The sequence below is a fragment of the Salmo trutta genome, chromosome 2 (genome assembly GCF_901001165.1).
Source record: "Salmo trutta chromosome 2, fSalTru1.1, whole genome shotgun sequence".
Taxonomy (NCBI): domain Eukaryota; kingdom Metazoa; phylum Chordata; class Actinopteri; order Salmoniformes; family Salmonidae; genus Salmo; species Salmo trutta.
In genome coordinates, this window is record NC_042958.1 from 62,803,648 (window position 1) to 62,824,983 (window position 21,336).

A 21,336-nucleotide genomic window follows, 5' to 3' on the forward strand; every position below is an offset into this window, starting at 1 on the left:
CCTGAGGCCCATTGTCGTGCCATTCATCATTTACAGCCCCAAGCCGCAAGGATCTGTACACATTTCCTGGAAGCTGAAAATGTCCCAGTTCTTCCATGGCCTGCATACTCACCAGACATGTCACCAATTGAGCTGTTTGGTATACTCGGGATCGACGTGTACGACAGAATGTTCTAGTTCCCGCCAATATTCAGCAACTGTGCGCAGCCATTAAAGAGGAGAGGGACAACATTCCACAGGTCACAATCAAGAGCCTGATCAACTCTATGCGAAGGAGATGTGTTGCACTGCATGAGGCAAATGGTGGTCACACCAGATACTGACTGGTTTTCTGATCCATGCCCCTACCTTTTTTTTAAAGGTATCTGAGACCAACAGATGCATATCTGTATTCCCTGTTGTGAAATCCATAGATTAGTGCCTAATGAATTTATTTCAATTGCCTGATTTCCTTATATGAAATATTTGAAATGGTTGCATTTTTTTGTTCACCAGTGATGTTCTGTGATTAATTTGCAACCACCAGTAGTCAGGACTCTCTCCACAAAGCCAGCAAGAAGAAGAGCATCAAGTCCTCCATTGGACGCCTGTTTGGGAAGAAGGAGAAGGGGAGGATCGGAGGACCTGGGAGTCAGTCTGCCTCTCTGGGTAAGTCAATATAGAGTTGTTGACCACAGTGGTGGAAAAAGTATTAAATTGTCATACTTGAGTAAAAGTAAAGATACCTTAATAGAAAATGACTCAAGTAAAAGTAAAAGTCACTCAGTAAAATACTACTTGAGTAAAAGTCTAAAAGTATTTTTTTTTAAATACTTAAGTATCAAAAGTAAATGGAATTGCTAAAATGTACTTAAGTATCAAATAATTTAAAATACTTTATATTAAGCAAACCAGACAGCACAATTTTTAAAATAATTTACAAACGAAGCATTTGTGTTTAGTGAGTCTGCCAGATCAGATGCAGTAGGGATGACCAGCGATGTTCTCTTGATAAGTGTGTGAATTGGACAATTTTCCTGTCAAAATGTATGTAATACTTTTGGGTGTCAGGGAAAATGTATGGAGTAAAAAATACAAAATGTTCTTTCGAAATGTAGTGAAGTAAAAGTAAAAGTTGCCAAAAATGTTAATAGTAAAGTAAAGTACAGATACCCCCCCAAAATACATAAGTAGTACTTTAAAGTATTTTTTCCTTAAGTACTTTTCACCACCGGTTGACCGTGTGTGGGGTGTGAGGGTTAGAAACAATGTAAGGTCGCCTGTATTTTGCACACAAACAGTTTACTTATAAAGTACACACTAATATACACTGAGTATACAAAACATTAAGGACACCTGCTCTTTCCATGACATATACTGACCATATCACGTTTTAGGGAAGACCCAGATGCAGACAGTGTCGAAGTAACAAAAGTTTATTACTAGAACAGGCGTCAGGCAAAACGGCAGGTCAAGGGCAGGCAGAGGTCGGTAATCCAGATCAGAGTCCAAAAGGTACAGAACGGCAGGCAGTCTCAGGGTCAGGAAACAGGAGACAAAGGGCTGTGAGACATGGGTTTGATTCTAGACACATAAAAAGTGTGATGTATACGGAGGGTACAGGGCAACAGAAGACGAACAGCAGAGGGGCTAATGACATTGGAGATGGGGAAAGGGCCGATATACCGGGGGGAAAGTTTGCGGGACTCCACACGGAGGAGCAGATCCTGGGTGGACAGCCATACCTTCTGCCCAAGACAATGCCAGGGTCCGGTGGCGGTCCGCTTGTCGTCGATATCTGGAGGTGAAAAGGGTCGACCGGGCTCTCTTCCAGGTACGACGACAGCGGCGGACAAACATCTGGGCTGAAGGTATGCCGACCTCTTCCTCTTGCTCAGGGAAGAGCGGAGTCTGATAACCCAGGGAACACTCAAATGGCGAGAGACCCGTGGCAGAGCAAGGAAGGGTGTTGCAGGGGTATTCGACCCAAAAGTGGTGTGTGCATATGTATTCATCCCCTTTGCTATGAAGCCCCTCTGGTGCAACCAATTACCTTCAGAAGTCACACAATTAGGTAAATAAAGTTCACCTGTGTGCAATCTAAGTGTCACATGATCTGTCACATGATCTCAGTATATATACACCTGTTCTGAAAGGCCCCAGAGTCTGCAACACCACTAAGCAAGGGGCACCACCAAGCAAGGGTTACCGTGAAAACCAAGGAGCTCTCCAAACAGGTCAGGGATAAAGTTGTGGAGAAGTACTGATCAGGGTTGGGTTATAAAAAAATCCAAAACTTTGAACATCCCACGGAGCACCATTAAATCCATTATTAAAAAATGGAAAGAATATGGCACCACAACAAACCTGCCAAGAGAGGGCCGCCCACTAAAACTCACGAACCCGGCAAGGAGGGCATTAATCAGAGAGGCAACAAAAAGACAAAAGATAACCCTGAAGGAGCTGCAAAGCTCCACAGCGGAGATTGGAGTATCTGTCCATCTGTAACGCTGGGACGTTGTGGGTGTGGAGTCAGGCGCAGGAAACAGAAGCTTTTACTACAGTGCTTTATTTACACACTACCAAAAGAGTATTCGCCCAACACAACACGGCGTATCAAAATACAAAGTCCCAAACAAAACACGATCCACTACACAACACACAGTGTAAATGAACGAAACAAGCCCGCACACAGAACAGGTGGGGAGATGGGCTTAAATACTCATCTAATAACTTAATAGAAAACAGGTGCAACAAATAAAGGCATAACCAACAGAAAAGGAAAAATGGATCGGTGGCAGCTAGTAGGCCGGTGACGACGACCGCCGAGCGCCACCCGAACAGGGAGAGGAGTCACCCTCGGCAGGAGTCGTGACAGAACCCCCCCCCCCCGACGCGCGGCTCCCGCAGCACGCCGACACCGGCCTTGGGGATGACCCGGAGGGCGAGGCGCAGGGCGATCCGGGTGGAGGCGATGGAAATCCCTCAACAGTGATGGATCCAGTATGTCCCCCACTGGCACCCAGCACCTCTCCTCCGGGCTGTACCCCTCCCAGTCCACGAGGTACTGCACGCCCCTCACCTGCGTCTTGAGTCCAGAATGGTATGTACTGTATACGCTGGGCACCCCTCGATGTCCAGATGGGGCGGAGGGACCTCCGGCACCTCACCTTCTTGTAAGGGACCAGCTACCACCGGCCTGAGGAGAGACACATGAAACGAGGGGTTAATACGATAATAAGAAGGGAGTTTTAATCTGTAACACACCTCGTTTATTCTCCTCAGGACTTTGAAGGGCCCTACACACTGCGGACCCAGCTTCCGGCAGGGTAGGCGGAGGGGCAGGTTTCGGGTCGAGAGCCAGACCCTGTCCCCCGGTTGGAATACGGGGGCCTCACTGCGGTGGCGGTCAGCGCTCCTCTTCTGCCGTCCACCTGCTTGCTTAACCTCTCTGGTACATGTGGGACGAACTCGTCCCACCTACGTAACAGCCACTGAAATCCAGTGGCGCGATTTTTGAATCGTTAGAAATGCTATAACTTCAATTTCTCAAACATATGACTATTTCACAGCTATTTAAAGACAAGAATCTCGTTAATCTAACCCCACTGTCCGATTTCAAAAAGGCTTTACAACAAAAGCAAAACATTAGATTATGTTAGCAGAGTACCCAGCCAGAAAAAATCAGACACCCATTTTTCAAGCTAGCATATCATGTCACATAAACCCAAACCACAGCTAAATGCAGCACTAACCTTTTATAATCTTCATCAGATGACACACCTAGGACATTGTGTTATACAATACATGCATGTCTGTTCAATCAAGTTCATATTTATATCAAAAACCAGCTTTTTACATTAGCATGTGACGTTCAGAAAAAGCATAACCACCGCAAACTTCCGGTGAATTTACTAACAGTTTGCTAAATTACTCACGATAAACGTTCACAAAAAGCATAACAATTATTTTAAGAATTATAGATACATTACCCCTCTATGCACTCGATATGTCCGATTTTAAAATAGCTTTTCGGATGAAGCACATTTTGCAATAATCTAAGTACATAGCCCGGCATTACAGGGCTAGCTATTTAGATACCCACCCAGGTCAGCATCCACCAAAATCACATTTCCTATAAGAAAGATGTTCTTACCTTGCTTGTTCTTCATCAGAATACACTGCCAGGACTTCTACTTCAATAACAAATGTTGGTTTGGTCCCAAATAATCCATCGTTATATCCAAACAGCGACGTTTTGTTCGTGAGTTCTAGAATGCTTTTTCGCGGTGTCGCGCATGGCGCATTGGCGTGTCAAAAATGTCTAAATATTCCATTACCGTACTTCGAAGCATGTCAACCGCTGTTTAAAACCAATTTTTATGCCATTTATGTCGTAGAGAAGTGATAATATTCCGACCGGGAGTATGCATTGAGCCTAAACAGCCGAATAAAATTTCTCCTCAGAAGCGACTCATGCACGCGCATCATTGAAAGGTCCTCCGAGCATCCACTTACAAAAGGCGATAATATGTTTCAACCTGAGGTTCCCTCGTAAACCTTCAGTTATTTCGCGGGCTCTGAGAGCCTATTGGAGCCCTGGGAATTGTCACGTTACAGCTAAGATCCTTACTTTTCAATAAAAAGAGGTAAGACGCACGACTCCTTGTCAGACAGGGTACTTCCTGCTTGAAACCTTGTCAGGTTTTTGCCTGCCATAGGAGTTCTGTTATACTCACAGACACCATTCAAACAGTTTTAGAAAATTCAGAGTGTTTTCTATCCAAACCTGAACAATAATATGCATATTCTAGCTTCTGAGTTGGTGTAGGAGGCAGTTAAAAATGGGAACATATTTTTTCCAAAATTCTCAATACTGCCCCCTATACCAAACAGGCTAAGGGCTTCCTGGACAGCCCTCCAGGTCTCCTTGGAGCGCTGCACCCAATCCTCCACCGCAGGAGCCTCGGTCTGACTCTAATGCCACGGTGCCAGGACCGGCTGGTAGCCTTGCACACACTGAAATGGCGACATGTTAGTGGATGAGTGGCGGAGTGAATTTTGTGCCAGTTCGGCCCATGGTATGTACCTGGACCACTCCCCTGGCCGGTCCTGGCAGTACGACCGCAGAAACCTACCCACCTCCTGGTTCACTCTCTCCACCTGCCCATTGCTCTCGGGGTTATAACCGGAGGTCAAGCTGACCGAGACCCCCAGGCGATCCATAAACGCCCTCCATACACGGGACGTGAACTGGGGACCCCGATCAGAAACGATGTCATCCGGCACTCCGTAGTGCCGGAAGACATGGGTGAATAGAGCTTCCGCAGTCTGTAGGGCCGTAGGGAGACCGGGCAACGGGAGGAGACGGCAGGACTTAGAGAACCGATCCACCACCACCAGAACCGTGGTATTCCCCTGAGACGGGGGAAGATCGGTAAGGAAGTCCACCGACAGGTGAGACCACGGCCTTTGTGGAATGGGGAGGGGTTGTAACTTCCCTCAAGGAAGGTGCCTAGGAGCCTTACTCTGGGCGCATACCGAACAGGAAGAGACATAAAACCTCACGTCCTTAGACAAGGTGGGCCACCAGTACTTCCCCCTAAGGCCTCGCACTGTCCTCGCCACCCCAGGATGACCTGACAAGGGTAGTGTATGAGCCCATCAAATCAATTGATCACACCAAGCGGAACGTACTTACGGCCTGTAGGACAGTTAGAAGGCGCAGGCTCTACCTGTAGCGCTCGCTCAATGTCCGCGTCCACCTCCCATACCACCGGTGCTACCAGCTTAGAGGCTGGAAGGATGGGAGTAGGATCGATGGGCCGATCCTCAGTGTCATAGAGACGGGACAGCGCGTCGGCCTTGGTGTTCATGGAACCTGGTCTATACGAAATAGTGAACTGAAATCGGGTGAAGAACATGGCCCACCGTGCCTGACGCGGGTTCAGTCTCCTGGCTGCCCGGATATACTCATTTACGTCATTTAGCAGACGCTCTTATCCAGAGCGACTTACAAATTGGTGCATTCACCTTATGATATCTAGTGGAACAACCACTTTACAATAGTACATCTATATATTTTTGGGGCGGGGGGTGGGTATAAGGATTACTTTATCCTATCCCAGGTATTCCTTAAAGAGGTGGGGTTTCAGGTGTCTCCGGAAGGTGGTGATTGACTCCGCTGTCCTGGCGTCGTGAGGGAGCTTGTTCCACCATTGGGGTGCCAGAGCAGCGAACAGTTTTGACTGGGCTGAGTGGGAACTGTGCTTCCGCAGAGGTAGGGAGGCGAGCAGGCCAGAGGTGGATGAACGCAGTGCCCTTCTTTGGGTGTAGGGACTGATCAGAGCCTGAAGGTACGGAGGTGCCGTTCCCCTCACAGCTCCGTAGGCAAGCACCATTATCTTGTAGCAGATGCGAGCTTCAACTGGAAGCCAGTGGAGTGTGCAGAGGAGCGGGTGACGTGCGAGAACTTGGGAAGGTTGAACACCAGATGGGCTGCGGCGTTCTGGATGAGTTGTAAGGGTTTAATGGCACAGGCAGGGAGCCCGTACTCTGCGAATGTTGTAGAGCATGAACCTAAAGGATCGGGTCACCGCCTTGATGTTAGCTGAGAACGACAGGGTGTTGTCCAGGGTCACGCCAAGGCTCTTAGCACTCTGGGAGGAGGACACAATGGAGTTGTCAACCCTGATGGCGAGATCATGGAACGGGCAGTCCTTCCCCGGGAGGAAGAGCAGCTCCGTCTTGCCGAGGTTCAGCTTGAGGTGGTGATCCATCATCCACACTGATATGTCTGCCAGACATGCAGAGATGCGATTCGCCACCTGGTTATCAGAAGGGGGAAAGGAGAAGATTAATTGTGTGTCGTCTGCGTAGCAATGATAGGAGACCATGTGAGGATATGACAGAGCCAAGTGACTTGGTGTATAGCGAGAATAGGAGAGGGCCTAGAACTGAGCCCTGGGGGACACCAGTGGTGAGAGCACGTGGTGCGGAGACGGATTCTCGCCACGCCACCTGGTAGGAGCGACCTGTCAGGTAGGACGCAATCCAAGAGTGAGCCGCGCTGGAGATGCCCAACTCGGAGAGGGTGGAGAGGAGGATCTGATGGTTCACAGTATCAAAGGCAGCAGATAGGTCTAGAAGGATGAGAGCAGAGGAGAGAGAGTTAGCTTTAGCAGTGCGGAGAGCTTCTGTGACACAGAGAAGAGCGATCTCAGTTGAATGGCCAGTCTTGAAACCTGACTGATTTGGATCAAGAAGGTAATTCTGAGATAGATAGCAAGAGAGCTGGCCAAGGACGGCACGCTCAAGAGTTTTGGAGAGAAAAGAAAGAAGGGATACTGGTCTGTAGTTGTTGACATCGGAGGGATCGAGTGTATGTTTTTTGAGAAGGGGTGCAACTCTCGCTCTCTTGAAGACGGAAGGGACGTAGCCAGCGGTCAAGGATGAGTTGATGAGCGAGGTGAGGTAGGGGAGGTCTCCGGAAATGGTCTGGAGAAGAGAGGAGGGGATTGGGTCAAGCGGGCAGGTTGTTGGGCGGCCGGCCATCACAAGTCACAAGATTTCATCTGGGGAGAGAGGGGAGAAAGAGGTCAAAGCATAGGGTAGGGCAACGTGAGCAGGACCAGCGGTGTCGTTTGACTTAACAAACGAGGATCGAATGTCGTCAAACCTTCTTTTCAAAATGGTTGATGAAGTCATCCGCAGAGAGGGAGGGGGGGAGGAGGATTCAGGAGGGAGGAGAAGGTGGCAAAGAGCTTCCTAGGGTTAGAGGCAGATGCTTGGAATTTAGAGTGGTAGAAAGTGGCTTCAGCAGCAGAAACAGAGGAAGAAAATGTAGAGAGGAGGGAGTGAAAAGATGCCAGGTCCGCAGGGAGGCTAGTTTTCCTCCATTTCCGCTCGGCTGCCCGGAGCCCTGTTCTGTGAGCTCGCAATGAGTTCCGGTGGTCAGTCCAGATGAGAAAAGGGTGTCTAGCCCCCTTAAGCCAGTGTCTCCACACGGTCAGAGCCTTGACCACAGCCAACAGCTCCCGGTCCCCCACATCATAGTTGCGCTCCGCCGGACTGAGCTTCTTAGAAAAGAAAGCACAGGGGCGGAGTTTCGGTGGCATACCCGAGCGCTGTGATAGCACGGCACCCACCCCAGCCTCGGACACGTCCACCTCCACTATGAATGGTAAGGAGGGGTCCGGGTGCGCCAACACAGGCGCATCAGTGAACAGTACCTTCAACTGGTTGAAAGCTCTGTCCGCCTCTGTCGACCACTGTAAACGCACCGGTCCCCCTTCAGCAGTGAGGTAATGGGAGCCGCTACTTGGCCAAAACCCCGGATAAACCTCCGGTAGTAATTGGCAAATTCCAAAAACCGCTGCACTTCCTTCACCGTGGTTGGAGTCGGCCAATTACGCACGGCCTTAATGCGGTCACACTCCATCACCACCCCCGAGGTGGAAATGCGATAACCCAGGAAGGAGACGGCTCGTTTGGAGAACTCACACTTCTCAGCCTTGAAGTATAGGTCATGCTCCAGCAGTCTCCCAAGCACCCTGCGCACCAGGGACACATGCTCAGCACGGGTGGTGGAGTAAATCAGGATATCGTCGATATACACTATCACGCCCTGCCCATGCAGGTCCCTGAGAATCTCATCCACAAAGGATTGAAAGACGGCTGGAGCATTCTTCAACCCATACGGCATGACGAGGTACTCATAGTGGCCCGATGTGGTACTAAACTCAACTCGTCTTCCTCCCGAATACGCACCAGATTATATGCGCTCCTGAGATCCAGTTTCGTGAAAAAACGCGCTCCGTGAAATGATTCTACCGCCGTAGCGATGAGAAGTAGTGGGTAACTGAACCCCACTGTAATGGAATTGAGACCTCTATAATCAATGCACGGACGCAGACCTCCCCCCTTTTTCTTCACGAAAAATAAACTCAAGGAGACGGGTGAAATGGAGGGCCGAATGTACCCCTGTCCCAGAGATTCCGTGACATATGTCTCCATAGCCAACGTCTCCTCCTGGGACAATGGGTACACATGACTCTTGGGAAGCGCAGCGTTAACTTGGAGGTTTATCGCACAATCCCCCTGTCGATGAGGTGGTAATTTAGTCGCCTTCTTCTTACAGAAAGCGAGAGCCAAATCGGCATACTCAGGGGGAATGCGCACAGTGGAAACCTGGTCTGGACTCTCCACCGACGTGGCACCGATGGAAACTCCCAGACACCTATCTGAACACTCCTCTGACCACCCCTGGAGAACACCCTGTTTCCACAACATCTTGGGATTGTGACCGCCCGCCAAGGCACTCCCAGCACCACTGGAAACACAGGTGAATCGATAAGGAAGAAACTAATTAGCTCCTTATGATTCCCCTGCGTTACTATGTCCAGTGGCACCGTGGTCTCCCTGACCAGCCCTGACCCTAATGGCCGGCTATCTAAGGAGTGCACGGGGAAGGGGGAAATCTAACGGCACCAGTGGAATTCCCAGCTTGAGGGCGAGTCTGCGATCCATAAAGTTCCCAGCTGCGCCTGAATCGACTAGCGCCTTATGCTGGGAACAGGGAGAAAAATCAAGAAAAAAATTAAAACAAACATGTGACCAACAGAGGGTTCTGGGTGAGTTTGATTCTGACTCACCTGGGGTGAACGAGGAGTGTTCTGCCTGCCCTCTCGACTCCCAGAGGGACCCCCGCAGCACCGGTCGGCCGTGTGTCCTCGGCGACCACAATTGGTGCAGGAGGAGCACCCTCCTCCGGTTCCCTTTGACGCGGCCCCTCCTAGCTCCATGGGAATGGGCGTGGGAGGGCTAGGAGGTGGAACTGACAGGACCCTTTCTGAACGCCCACGGGCAGCCAGCAGATTGTCCAGTCGGATGGACATGTCGATCAGTTCATCTAGGGAGAGTGTAGTGTCCCAACACACTAGCTCCCTGCGGACGTCCTCCCGGAGGCTGCACCGGTAATGATCCATTAGTGCCCTGTCGTTCCACCCGGCCCCAGCAACCAAGGTCCGGAACTCCAGAGCAAAGTCTTGCGCGCTCCACGTCTCCTGTCTAAGATGAAACAGTCGCTCACCTGCCGCTCGGCCTTCTGGAGGGTGGTCGAATACGGCCCGGAAATGGCGGGTGAACTCAGGGGAGTTCTCCCTCGCTGAGTCTGGGCCATTCCATACAGCGTTGGCCCATTCCAACGCTCGGTCCGTCAGGCAGGAGACGAGGAGGCTCACACTCTCCTCCCCCGAGGGAGTCGGCCTCACGGTAGCCAGGTATAAATCAATCTGTAACAGAAACCCCTGGCACCCTACCACTGCTCCATCGTACTCCCTCGGGGGCGCAACACGAAGTGCGCCAGATCCAGACGGAGAAGGGAGCGGAGTAGGTGGACTCATCGGGTGAGTCGGAGGTGAAGAGAGGAGACCACTCCTCTCCCATCGGTCCATCCTCTCCATCATCTGGTCCATAGCTGACCCAATCTGATGGAGTACGGTGGTGTGATGGAGGACCCGTTCCTCCATCACACCATGACGTCGTGGGTGTGGAGTCAGGCGCAGGAAACAGAAACATTTACTACAGTGCTTTATTTACGCACTACCAAAAGAGTATTCGCCCAACACAACAGGGCGTATCAAAATACAAAGTTCCAAACAAAACACGATCCACTACACAACACACAGTGTAAATGAACGAAACAAGCCCGCACACAGAACAGGTGGGGAGATGGGCTTAAATACTCATCTAATAACTTAATAGAAAACAGGTGCAACAAATTAAGGCATAACCAACAGAAAAGGAAAAGGGGATCGGTGGCAGCTAGTAGGCCGGTGACGACGACCGCCGAGCGCCACCCGAACAGGGAGAGGAGTCACCCTCGGCAGGAGTCGTGACACCATCGGACCACTTTAAGCCGTACACTCCACAGAGCTGGGCTTTACGGAAGAGTGGCCAGAAAAAAAGCCATTGCTTAAAGAAAAAAATTATCAAGCACATTTGGTGTTCGCCAAAAGGCATGTGGGAGACTCCCCAAACATATGGAAGAAGGTACTCTGGTCAGATGAGACTAAAATGTAGCTTTTTGGTAATTAAGGAAAACGTTATGTCTGGCGCAAACCCAACACCTCTCATCCCCCTGAGAACACCATCCACCAGCATGGTGGTGGCAGCATCATGCTGTGGGGATGTTTTTCATCGGCAGGGACTGGGAAACTGGTCAGAATTGAAGGAATGATGGATGGCGCTAAATACAGGGAAATTCTTGAGGGAAACCTGTTTCAGTCTTCCAGAGATTTGAGAGTGGGACTGTGGTTCACCTTCCAGCAGGACAATGACCCTGAGCATACTGATGAAGCAACACTTGAGTGGTTTAAGGGGAAACGTTTAAATGTCTTGGAATGAATCTGTGGTATGACTGAAAGATTGCTGTACACCAGCGGAACCCTTCCAACTTGAAGGAGCTGTTTCAGTTTTGCCTTGAAGAATGGGCAAAAATCCCAGTGGCTAGATGTGCCAAGCTTATAGAGACATACCCCAAGAGACTTGCAGCTGTAATTGCTGCAAAAGGTGGCTCTGCAAAGTATTGACTTTGGGGGGATGAATAGTTATGCACGCTCTAGTTTTCAGTTTTTTTGTCTTATTTCTTGTTTGTTTCACAATAAAAAATGTTTTGCATCTTCGAAGTGGTAGGCATGTTGTGTAAATCAAGTGATACAAACCCCTCCAAAATCAATTTTAATTCCAGGTTGAAAGGCAACAAAATAGGAAAAATATCAAGGGGGTGAATACTTTCGCAAGCCACTATATGTATGCCATTCAGAGAGTGAATGGGCAAAACAAAAGATTTAAATGCCTTTGAATGGGGTATGGTAGTCGATGCCAGGCGCACCGGTTTGTGTCAAGAACTGCAATGCTGCTGGGTTTTTCACACTCAACAGTTTCCCGTATGTATCAAGAATGGTCCACTACCCAAAGGACATCCAGCCAACTTGACACAACTGTGGGAAGCATTGGAGTCAACATGGGTCAGCATTCCTGTGGAACACTTTCAACACCTTGTAGAGTCCATGCCCCAACTAAACTGGGGTTCAACTCAATATTAGGAATGTGTTCCTAATGTTTGGTATACTCAGTGTGCACAGCTATACTCAATATTTTTTAAATAATCAACCAGGGTAGCATTGTTCTATGTTTTTAGAAGAAAAACAAATTATTTATGGCAAGACAGATTGTCCAGTAATCATGGGGAGTAGTTTCTCACATGACCTTTGACCTCAGCCTCCACACCTTCTGATGACCTGGGCTCAGCTGACCCCCTGGGACTGGCCAAGATGGGAACTGGCACCGTGGAGAAAGATCGCCGCAGCAAGAAGAAGCACGACCTGCTAGAAGAAGCTTGTCGCCAGGGTCTTCCCTTCGCTTCATGGGATGGCCCCACGGTGGTTACATGGCTTGAGGTATGATGTCTCATTGGTTAACTATCTGGGAGGAAATCATGTGCATTGTTTTACCTGAAGGTGCTCCATCTTACTATGAATGAATCTGAATAATGTACTGTACACGATGCACATGTTAAATTCATCCTTATTGGCAGGGAATATTTTTGTAAATATTCCCAAAGCAGATACATCTTCTCCCTCCTCTTCCTTTTCCTCTTCCTCTTAGTTGTGGGTGGGCATGCCCGCCTGGTATGTGGCAGCATGTCGTGCCAATGTGAAGAGCGGTGCCATCATGGCCAACTTGTCGGACACAGAGATCCAGCGGGAGATTGGCATCAGTAACCCCCTGCACCGTCTCAAACTGCGCCTGGCCATCCAGGAGATGGTGTCCCTCACCAGCCCCTCGGCACCGGCCAGCACACGCTCCGTAAGTGTTACAGCATATACACTCACAAACACGCACACAAACATTACCATATGTTCAGTAGCATACTTGCTACACATATAGAAGTTTGAATAAGTCTGAGTGAAAATGTATGCAAACTGTAATCATATCCTTATTCTTTTCCCATCTGAATTTCAAATTGTCCTCGATGACATCACAGTCGACCAGTGATATATGGATGACTCATGCCGAAATGGAGTCACTGACCGCTGCCATAAAACCAGTAAGTTGTTTTGCCTATCTCTTTCTTTTTATATTTGCTTTTGGTTCTCCTACACGCTATCTTATTTCAAAAGTGATTTAATCTATGTTTGACCAATTAAGACATGCCAAGACTTTCGTGCAACTCAATTATCTAACAATATTCTATTAATTCCTAACTGTATAAGAATTGATGGTACACATCCAACTTGTTTGAAATCAACAAGCAACTTGAGACTATGCTGAATGAAATTCCATTTACAATTTGTTTTCCTTGTCTTTGTCTCTGATTAGGCATGTGTCGCTGCACCTTTTCCCCACTACTCCCCCAAATTCTCTTTGAGTGTAGTGTTTCTCCAACTAATTTTCATTCACTAACAAACTATTCCTCCTTCTGCCCTTCCATCCTTCCATCTTTTCTTCTCCATAACGCCTCCTGTCATTTACCGTAAAAACACGTCCTGGCAATCGTTCCATTTCCCTCTCCCTCCCCCTCTATCCCTTTTTCTCTCTATCCCTTTCCTTTGCCTCCACTGAAGGAAGTGAAGGAGTTCAGCTGGGACCAGGTGAGATATTATTGTAGTTTTGTCATGAATAGGAAATTAAATCAATGATATCACATTGCAAAAAGACCATAAATCCGATACAGCAATTTGGGCATTTTCCTTAGAGTTTGATCAATACTTTTACAGACTTTTTGTCCTCTTCAAAAAAAAGTATTGACTATACTCAGGACTAGGATTGAGGTTAACTCTATCTATCTATAGTACCAGTCAAAAGTTTGGACACACCTACTCATTCCAGGGTTTTTCTTTACTTTTACTATTTTCTACATTGTAGGATAATAGTGAAGACATCACAACTATGAAATAACACATATGGAATCATGTAGTAACCAAAAAAGTGTTAAACAAATCAAAATATATGTTATATTTTAGATTCTTCAAAGTAGCCACCATTTGCCTTGATGACAGCTTTGCACACTCTTGGCATTCTCTCAACCAGCTTCACGAGGAATGCTTTTCCAACATTCTTGAAGGAGTTCCCACATATGCTGAGCACTTGTTGGCTGCTTTTCCTTCACACAGCAGTCCAACTCATCCCAAACCATCTCAATTGGGTTGAGGTTGGGTGATTGTGGAGGCCAGGTCATCTGATGCAGCACTCCATCACTCTCCTTCTTGGTCAAATAGCCCTTACACGGCCTGGATGTGTGTTTTGGGTTATTGTCCTGTTGAAAAACAAATTATAGTCCCATTAAGCCCAAACCAGATGGGATGGCGTATCACTGCATAGTGCTGTGGTAGCCATGCTGGTTAAGTGTACCTTGAATTCTAAATAAATCACTGACAGTGTCACCAGCAAAGCACCATCATACCTTGTCCTCCATGCTTCACGGTAGGAACCACACATGTTGATATCATCCGTTCACCTACTCTGTGTCTCACAAAGACACTACGGCTGAAACCAAAGATCTTAAATTTGGACTCATCGGACCAAAGGACAGATTTCCGGTCTAACGTCCATTGCTCGTGTTTTTGGGCCAAAGCAAGTCTCTTCTTCTTATTGGTGTCCTTTAGTACTGGTTTCTTTGCAGCAATTCGACCATGAAGGCCTGATTAACGCAGTCTCCTCTGAACAGTTAATGTTGAGATGTACAGTTGAAGTCGGAAGTTTACATACACTTAGGTTGGAGTCATTAAAACTTGTTTTTCAACCCCTCCACAAATTTCTTGTTAACAAACTACAGTTTTGGCAAGTTGGTTAGGACATCTACTTTTTGCATGACACAAGTACTTTTTCGAAAAATTGTTTACAGACAGATTATTTAACTTATAATTCACTGTATCACAATTCCAGTGGGTCAGAAGTTTACATACACTAATTTGACTGTGCCTTTAAACAGCTTGGAAAATTCCAGAAAATTATGTCATGGCTTTAGAAGCTTCTGATAGGCTAATTGACATCATTTGAGACCTCAGAAAAATAATTGTAGACCTCCACAAGTCTGTTTCATCCTTGGGAACAATTTCCAAATGCCTGAAGGTACCCCTTTCATCTGTTCAAACAATAGTACGCAAGTATAAACATCATGGGACCACGCAGCCGTCATACCGCTCAGGAAGGAGACGCATTCTGTCTCCTAGACATGAACGTACTTTGGTGCGAAAAGAGCAAATCAATCCCAGAACAACAGCAAAGGACCTTGTGAAGATGCTGGAGGAAACAGGTACAAAAGTATCTATATGCACAGTAAAACGAGTCCTATATCAACATAACCTGAAAGGCCACTAAGCAACGAAGAAGCCACTGCTCCAAAACCGCCATAAAAAGCCAGACTACGGTTTGCAACTGCATATGTGGACGAAGATCGTTCTTTTTGGAGAAATGTCCCGTGGTCTGATGGAAGAAAAATAGAACTGTTTGGCCATAATGACCATCGTTATGTTTGGAGGAAAAATGGGGAGGCTTGCAAGCCAAAGAACACCATCTCAATTGTGAAGCACGGGGGTGGCAGCATCATGTTGTGGGGGTGCTTTGCTGTAGGAGGGACTGGTGCACTTCACAAAACAGATGGCATAATGAGGGACGAAACTTATGTGGATATATTGAAGCAACATCTCAAGACATCAGTCAGGAAGTTAAAGCTTGGTCGCAAATGGGTCTTCCAAATGGACAATGACCACAAGCATACTTCCAAAGTTGTGGCAAAATGGCTTAAGGACAACCAAGTCAAGGTATTGGAGTGGCCATCACAAAGCCCCGACCTCAATCCTATCAAAAATTTGTGGGCGGAACTGAAAAAGTGTGTGTGAGCAAGGAGGCCTACAAACCTGACTCAGTTACACCAGCTCTGTCAGGAGGAGTGGGACAAAATTCACCCAACTTATTGTGGGAAGCTTGTGGAAGGCTATCTGAAACATTTGATCCAAGTTAAACAATTTAAAGGCAATGCTACCAAATGTGAATTGAGTGTATGTAAACTTCTGACCCACTGGGAATGTGATGAAAGAAATTAAAGCTGAAATAAATCATTCTCTCTACTATTATTCTGACATTTCACATTCTTAAAATAAAATGGTGATCCTAACTGACCTATGAAAGGGAATTTTTACTATGATGAAATGTCAGGAATTGTGAAAAACTGAGTTTAAATGTGTTTGGCTAAGGTGTATGTAAACTTCCGACTTCAACTGTATCTGTTAATTGAACTCTGTGAAGCATTTATTTGGGCTGCAATCTAAGGTGCAGTTACAGTAACTCTAATGAATGTATCCTCTGTGGCAGAGGTAACTCTGGGTCTTCCTTTCCCGTGGCGGTCCTAATGAGAGACAGTTTCATCATAGTGCTTGATGGTTTTTGCGACTGCACTTGAAGAAACTTTGAAAGTTCTTGACATTTTCCAGATTGACTGACCTTCATGTCTTAAAGTAATGATGGACGGTCGTTTTATTTATTTTTTGGAGCTGTTTTGCCATTATATGGACTTGGTCTTTTACCTTGTCAACACACAACTGATTGGCTCAAACGCATTAAGGAGGAAAGAAATTACACAATGAACTTGTAACAAGGCACATCTGTTAATTGAAATGCATTCCAGGTGACTACCTCACGAAGCTGGTTGAGAGAATGCCAAGAGTGTGCAAAGCTGTCATCAATGTAAAGGGTGGCTACTTTGAATAATCTCAAATGTATAATATATTTTGATTTGTTTAACACTTTTTTTGCTTACTACATGATTCCATATGTGTTATTTTATAGTTTTGATGTCTTCACTATTATTCAACAATGAAAATAGTAAAAGTAAAGAAAAACCCTTGAATGAGTAAGTGTGTCCAAACTTTTGACTGGTACTGTATCTCACAGGAGATTTTGGAAGGATATTTTGAACATTTAAATACACTGTCTCTCAGTGGACATTGATTCGCTCTCTCTCTCTCTCTCTCTCTTCACCTATCTAGATCCTTGCCTATGGGGACATGAACCATGAGTGGGTAGGGAACGAGTGGCTTCCCAGCCTGGGTCTGCCCCAGTACCGCTCCTACTTCATGGAGTCCCTGGTGGACGCTCGCATGCTGGACCACCTCACTAAGAAGGAGCTTAGGGGACAGCTCAAAATGGTGGACAGCTTCCACAGGTTGGATTCAAATAATTTCAATCAATGTTTAGTGTCATCGAAAGGCAATCTGTGTATGGAAGCAGATTCATGCCAAAAATGTTGGTATGGATTTGGCACAAATCTGTTTCCTTAATTTGTGTGCTGCATGAAAACACCAAAGCAAATACCGGATCATTGTCTAGTGTCCTCTGCTTAGTTACAAATTTCTACCGATGGTTTTTCCATGTATTTCCTATCAACATTTCTTTCATTCCTCTTCTCTGTTCAAGAGTTATTTTTTTCTCTTTTCTTCTCCACCTTAGTTTGTCTGCATCAGGATTTTACAGTGATTGTGTCTTTGGTTGTGAGGACAATGACAGTAACACGTTCTCTCTCTCAGGGTAAGTCTGCATTATGGCATCATGTGCTTGAAGCGTTTGAACTACGACAGGAAGGAGCTTGAAAGAAGGAGGGATGAGAGCCAACATCAGAACCAAGGTGAGAATACTGCACACAGGTAACTTGAGCCGTAATATATTTCGGGGCTCGTCTGGGATTTGGATTTTGATATTGCAAATTAATGTTGTATGTCAAACGATTCTATTATTTCTGTCTCTCAAATGCTCTTTTTCACTGTATTAGCTGTTTCACAGTATTAGCTGTTTCACTGTATTAGCGTTCTGCCCCCTCCGTAGATGTGATGGTATGGTCCAATGAGCGAGTGATGTGTTGGGTCCAGGCCATTGGGCTAAAGGAGTTTGCAGATAACCTCACAGAGAGTGGGGTACATGGGGCCCTCCTAGCCCTGGACGACACGTTCGACTACACTGACCTTGCCCTGCTCCTCCAGATACCCAATCAGAACACACAGGTACCTGAACTTAGAAGTCCGGTCAGAACATGCGGGTACTCACCACTATGCTAGAAATTCAGAGCACATGCGCTCAATTCTACTATCGTAGTCTAATCACAACAACCCTCATTCACCACAATCACCAACCTACTTAATTTCCCTTACCTGCAACTGTTTGGTCATTACATTTTAATCAAGATAATCTTAATCATGAAATCCCCTTGATAATCTTAATTATAATCTTACAACACTCATTATTTCTCTCCCAGGCGAGGCAGATGCTGGAGAAGGAGTACAATGCCCTCATCTCCATGGGAACTGAGAGAAGACCAGATGAGGTAAAACACATTTGAGAACTTGTTCTCAACTTGCCTACCTGGTTTAAACAAAGGTGAAATAAAAAAATAAAGAAATAAAACAATTTAAAAATTGAGTTGGCTACTTAAGACTATTGCTCATAAAGATAGGCAATTTTTTCAAGATAGGCAGTTTGTTTCAACCAACATTAACTGTTTGGGGGGGGTGCTTATATTTGTCCTGTCACACACAAGATGTGTAATGGAAATGTTTTTTTGTTGCATATCCCAAGTCCCCCTGAGAAACCTGCAGGGAGTGGGTTCAAGGCCAGGGTCGCCATTGTACTGTGACCCCGGAGTAATTAGGGTTAAGTGCCTTGCTCAAGGGCACTTTTATTTTTACCTTGTCAGCTCCAGTATTCGAACCAGCAACCTCAAGGCTACCTGCCCATGTGTATATCTTTTTTCCCACATGCTGTTCTTTGGTATACCTAACTAGCACTTGGGAAATCTAATGAATTGCATGGTACAATATTGTTTGTGGGTCAAGCCTCTGCGTCTTGTTGACAGGACGGCACTAAGACGTTCACACGCTCGCCCTCGTGGAGGAAGATGTTCAGAGAGAAGGACCTCCGGGGCGTGACCTCTGACTCCTCAGAAACATTACCCGCCAACTTCCGTGCCTCCGCCATCTCCACGCCCTCCGTCACCCTGAGGAAAGTCCAGAGTGAAGGTGAGGGGGTCCTCTTCTTCATGTCCTTCCCACTGGAAACTTGCTCTATGAGTCATTGGTTCCATGCTGACCACTCATTTCAGTGTTATTGACTGGAAGTCTAGTGTCATTGACAGGTGTTTGAAAATCGTAATGCTGTCTGTTTCAGTGAACTCTGGGCCCAGGGGTGAGTCGGGCTCAGTGAGAACATATTCCTGCTAGAGATAAGCACATCAGGTGAGAAAAATACTTAATTGCCAAAGAATATCATGATTCCTTAGCGTCTTGGCTCAACAAAGCATCAACTTCTAAAAAATCTGAATGGTTTATTGTCACCTTCTGTAAGATTGTCTGAATTTCAGTCACCCAAGCGTGTCATCCAAGTACATTCCACTAATTTCAGTAATCTCATGCATCCTAACAGACTGTATTTCAGTGATTCATATCAGTTATTGAAACACATTTTGCTCATTTCCGTGTTCTCAGTCATCCAAAAAACAATTGAGTAATTTCAGTAACCTTTCATCCAAACATATCTCAGTCCTTTCAGTAATCTCAGTTTTCCAAACACATTTCAGACAAGAACCGACCCATACTGAAATTGAGTGTTACTTTATGGTTGCTTCATTATTTATCTATCCTATCTTTGTTTTAGAGAGTCCCCCCCCCCCAAAAAAAACGTTTTTGAAGAAAAAAAAGATGAAGATCATCAACAAAATGGAGAATAGAACACAAACAAAAAAGAATTCCATTGGAATCCTTGAAGAAACAAGGACAATGTGAGAGAATGAAAAGATACTAAAATAGAGTGAATGTCTGTCTGTCTGTTTCTCTCTCTCTCTCTCTCTCTCTCTCGCTCTCTCTCTCTCTCTCTCTCTCGCTCTCTCTCTCTCTCTCTCTCTCTCTCTCTCTCTCTCTCTCTCTCTCTCTCTCTCTCTCTCTCTCTCTCTCTCCGTCTTAGTCCACAGTTGTGGCATGAAGCTGTTCGATGCTGTAAAAAATGACTCCATCGCCCATTGTGAAGTTCTTCTTCCGTGTGTGAAATGGGAAAATTGACACAATGACTCTTATTTTTTTCATTGGGATGTAAAACTGCATTTCCATTTGGATCAACAGAATGATGACCCTGATAGACGTTTCTTTGATTTGAACTGTCGATAGAACATGCATACCCTATCTCAGTAACTGGTATTAGGATTTTGTTTCTCAACCTTTTTGTACCATGGACAGGCAAGCTAAGGTATTTCCTTTACCAAGGACCCACAAGCTATGGTCCTTCTCTCTTGGGGAAGCACTTACATTAAAACTAGCATTTGAGTACTCACTAGGGTCAGGTACAGCTGAACATCTGAGGGATCCGTGAGCATCACCCTAGGGACTGCTGTCGGTCCAGGGACCAGAGGTTGAGAAACAATGTACTGTATGAGGACAGAGTCATAAGGGTTATAAAGTGTTATGAAGGGAGAGTATGTGAGGGAATGAGGGAATGGATTCGTATGTTCTTAAGCCATAACAGACACCATGAGATGAGAAGGACCATGGATAATTGGTGAAGTGCATTATGACAAAATCCTGTTAAAAAAAAATAAAAAGAATTGAACGTTTGTGTTAATATGCATGCCAAAACAAAAACATAGAGTGAGAGTAATGATATCAATCATCTAATGACGTGAAAACTTGGGTAAGGAATTTGTAAAATGGGTGTATTTTATTTTTTATCATTTTTTTATGATAACCTCTATTGTATGTAGGTAGGTAAGTGTGTGTGTGTGTGTGTGTGAGTGTGTGTGTGTGTGTGTGTGTGTCTGTGTGTGTGTGTGTGTGTGTGTGTGTGTGTGTGTGTGTGTGTGTGTGTGTGTGTGTGTGTGTGTGTGTGTGTGTGTGTGTGTGTGTGTGTCTACAGTATGTATGTATTGAACGGTATTTTAATTTCATACTTAGTTAAGATTGACTGTAATTTCATTTTAGGTTGAAAAGTAAATACGTTTCAAATTATGGACATTAAGATATACTACTTGTATGTGTACATTTTGAAAACAAATTGTGTTATGATTTAAACTAATATCAATAATGAAGAGTAGTGAGGATAATTAAATATAATATGATAAAAATAATGATAATGATTGTAAAAGCTGTAATTAAAAAAGACCTGTAAAATGGATGGGAACCGAGTGTTTGTTTATTTTGTTCAACCTTATATATTCTATTCCGAATAAGGTCACGGGAGGTCAACAGGAAATGACAGGTTACTTGATGATTTCCTGATTTTCATAATTCTTCCCTCTTATGGTTGTGTGGATGTTTACAC

At 45.8% G+C, this 21,336-nt stretch overlaps 1 protein-coding gene across 7 annotated transcripts in view; it reads left to right on the top strand.

The window, feature by feature from the left end:
• Positions 1-20,614, top strand: part of LOC115160257 (liprin-alpha-3) — a 55,754-nt gene extending 35,140 nt beyond the window's left edge. For 5 of the 7 annotated variants that reach the window (XM_029710636.1, XM_029710632.1, XM_029710641.1 and 2 more), the window contains 12 exons: positions 527-648; positions 12,262-12,440; positions 12,649-12,849; positions 13,028-13,090; positions 13,608-13,634; positions 17,031-17,206; positions 17,568-17,665; positions 17,863-18,038; positions 18,290-18,358; positions 18,887-19,049; positions 19,198-19,265; positions 19,684-20,614. In XM_029710636.1, coding sequence (XP_029566496.1) covers positions 527-648; positions 12,262-12,440; positions 12,649-12,849; positions 13,028-13,090; positions 13,608-13,634; positions 17,031-17,206; positions 17,568-17,665; positions 17,863-18,038; positions 18,290-18,358; positions 18,887-19,049; positions 19,198-19,250 — 1,327 coding nt within the window. In that variant the 3' untranslated portion in view covers positions 19,251-19,265; positions 19,684-20,614. Of the gene's footprint in view, positions 1-526; positions 649-12,261; positions 12,441-12,648; positions 12,850-13,027; positions 13,091-13,362; positions 13,524-13,607; positions 13,635-17,030; positions 17,207-17,567; positions 17,666-17,862; positions 18,039-18,289; positions 18,359-18,886; positions 19,050-19,197; positions 19,266-19,683 lie in introns of those variants that run through there. The other 2 variants (XM_029710638.1, XM_029710662.1) reach the window with 2 other exon arrangements.
• The last annotated feature ends 722 nt before the right edge of the window (positions 20,615-21,336 follow it).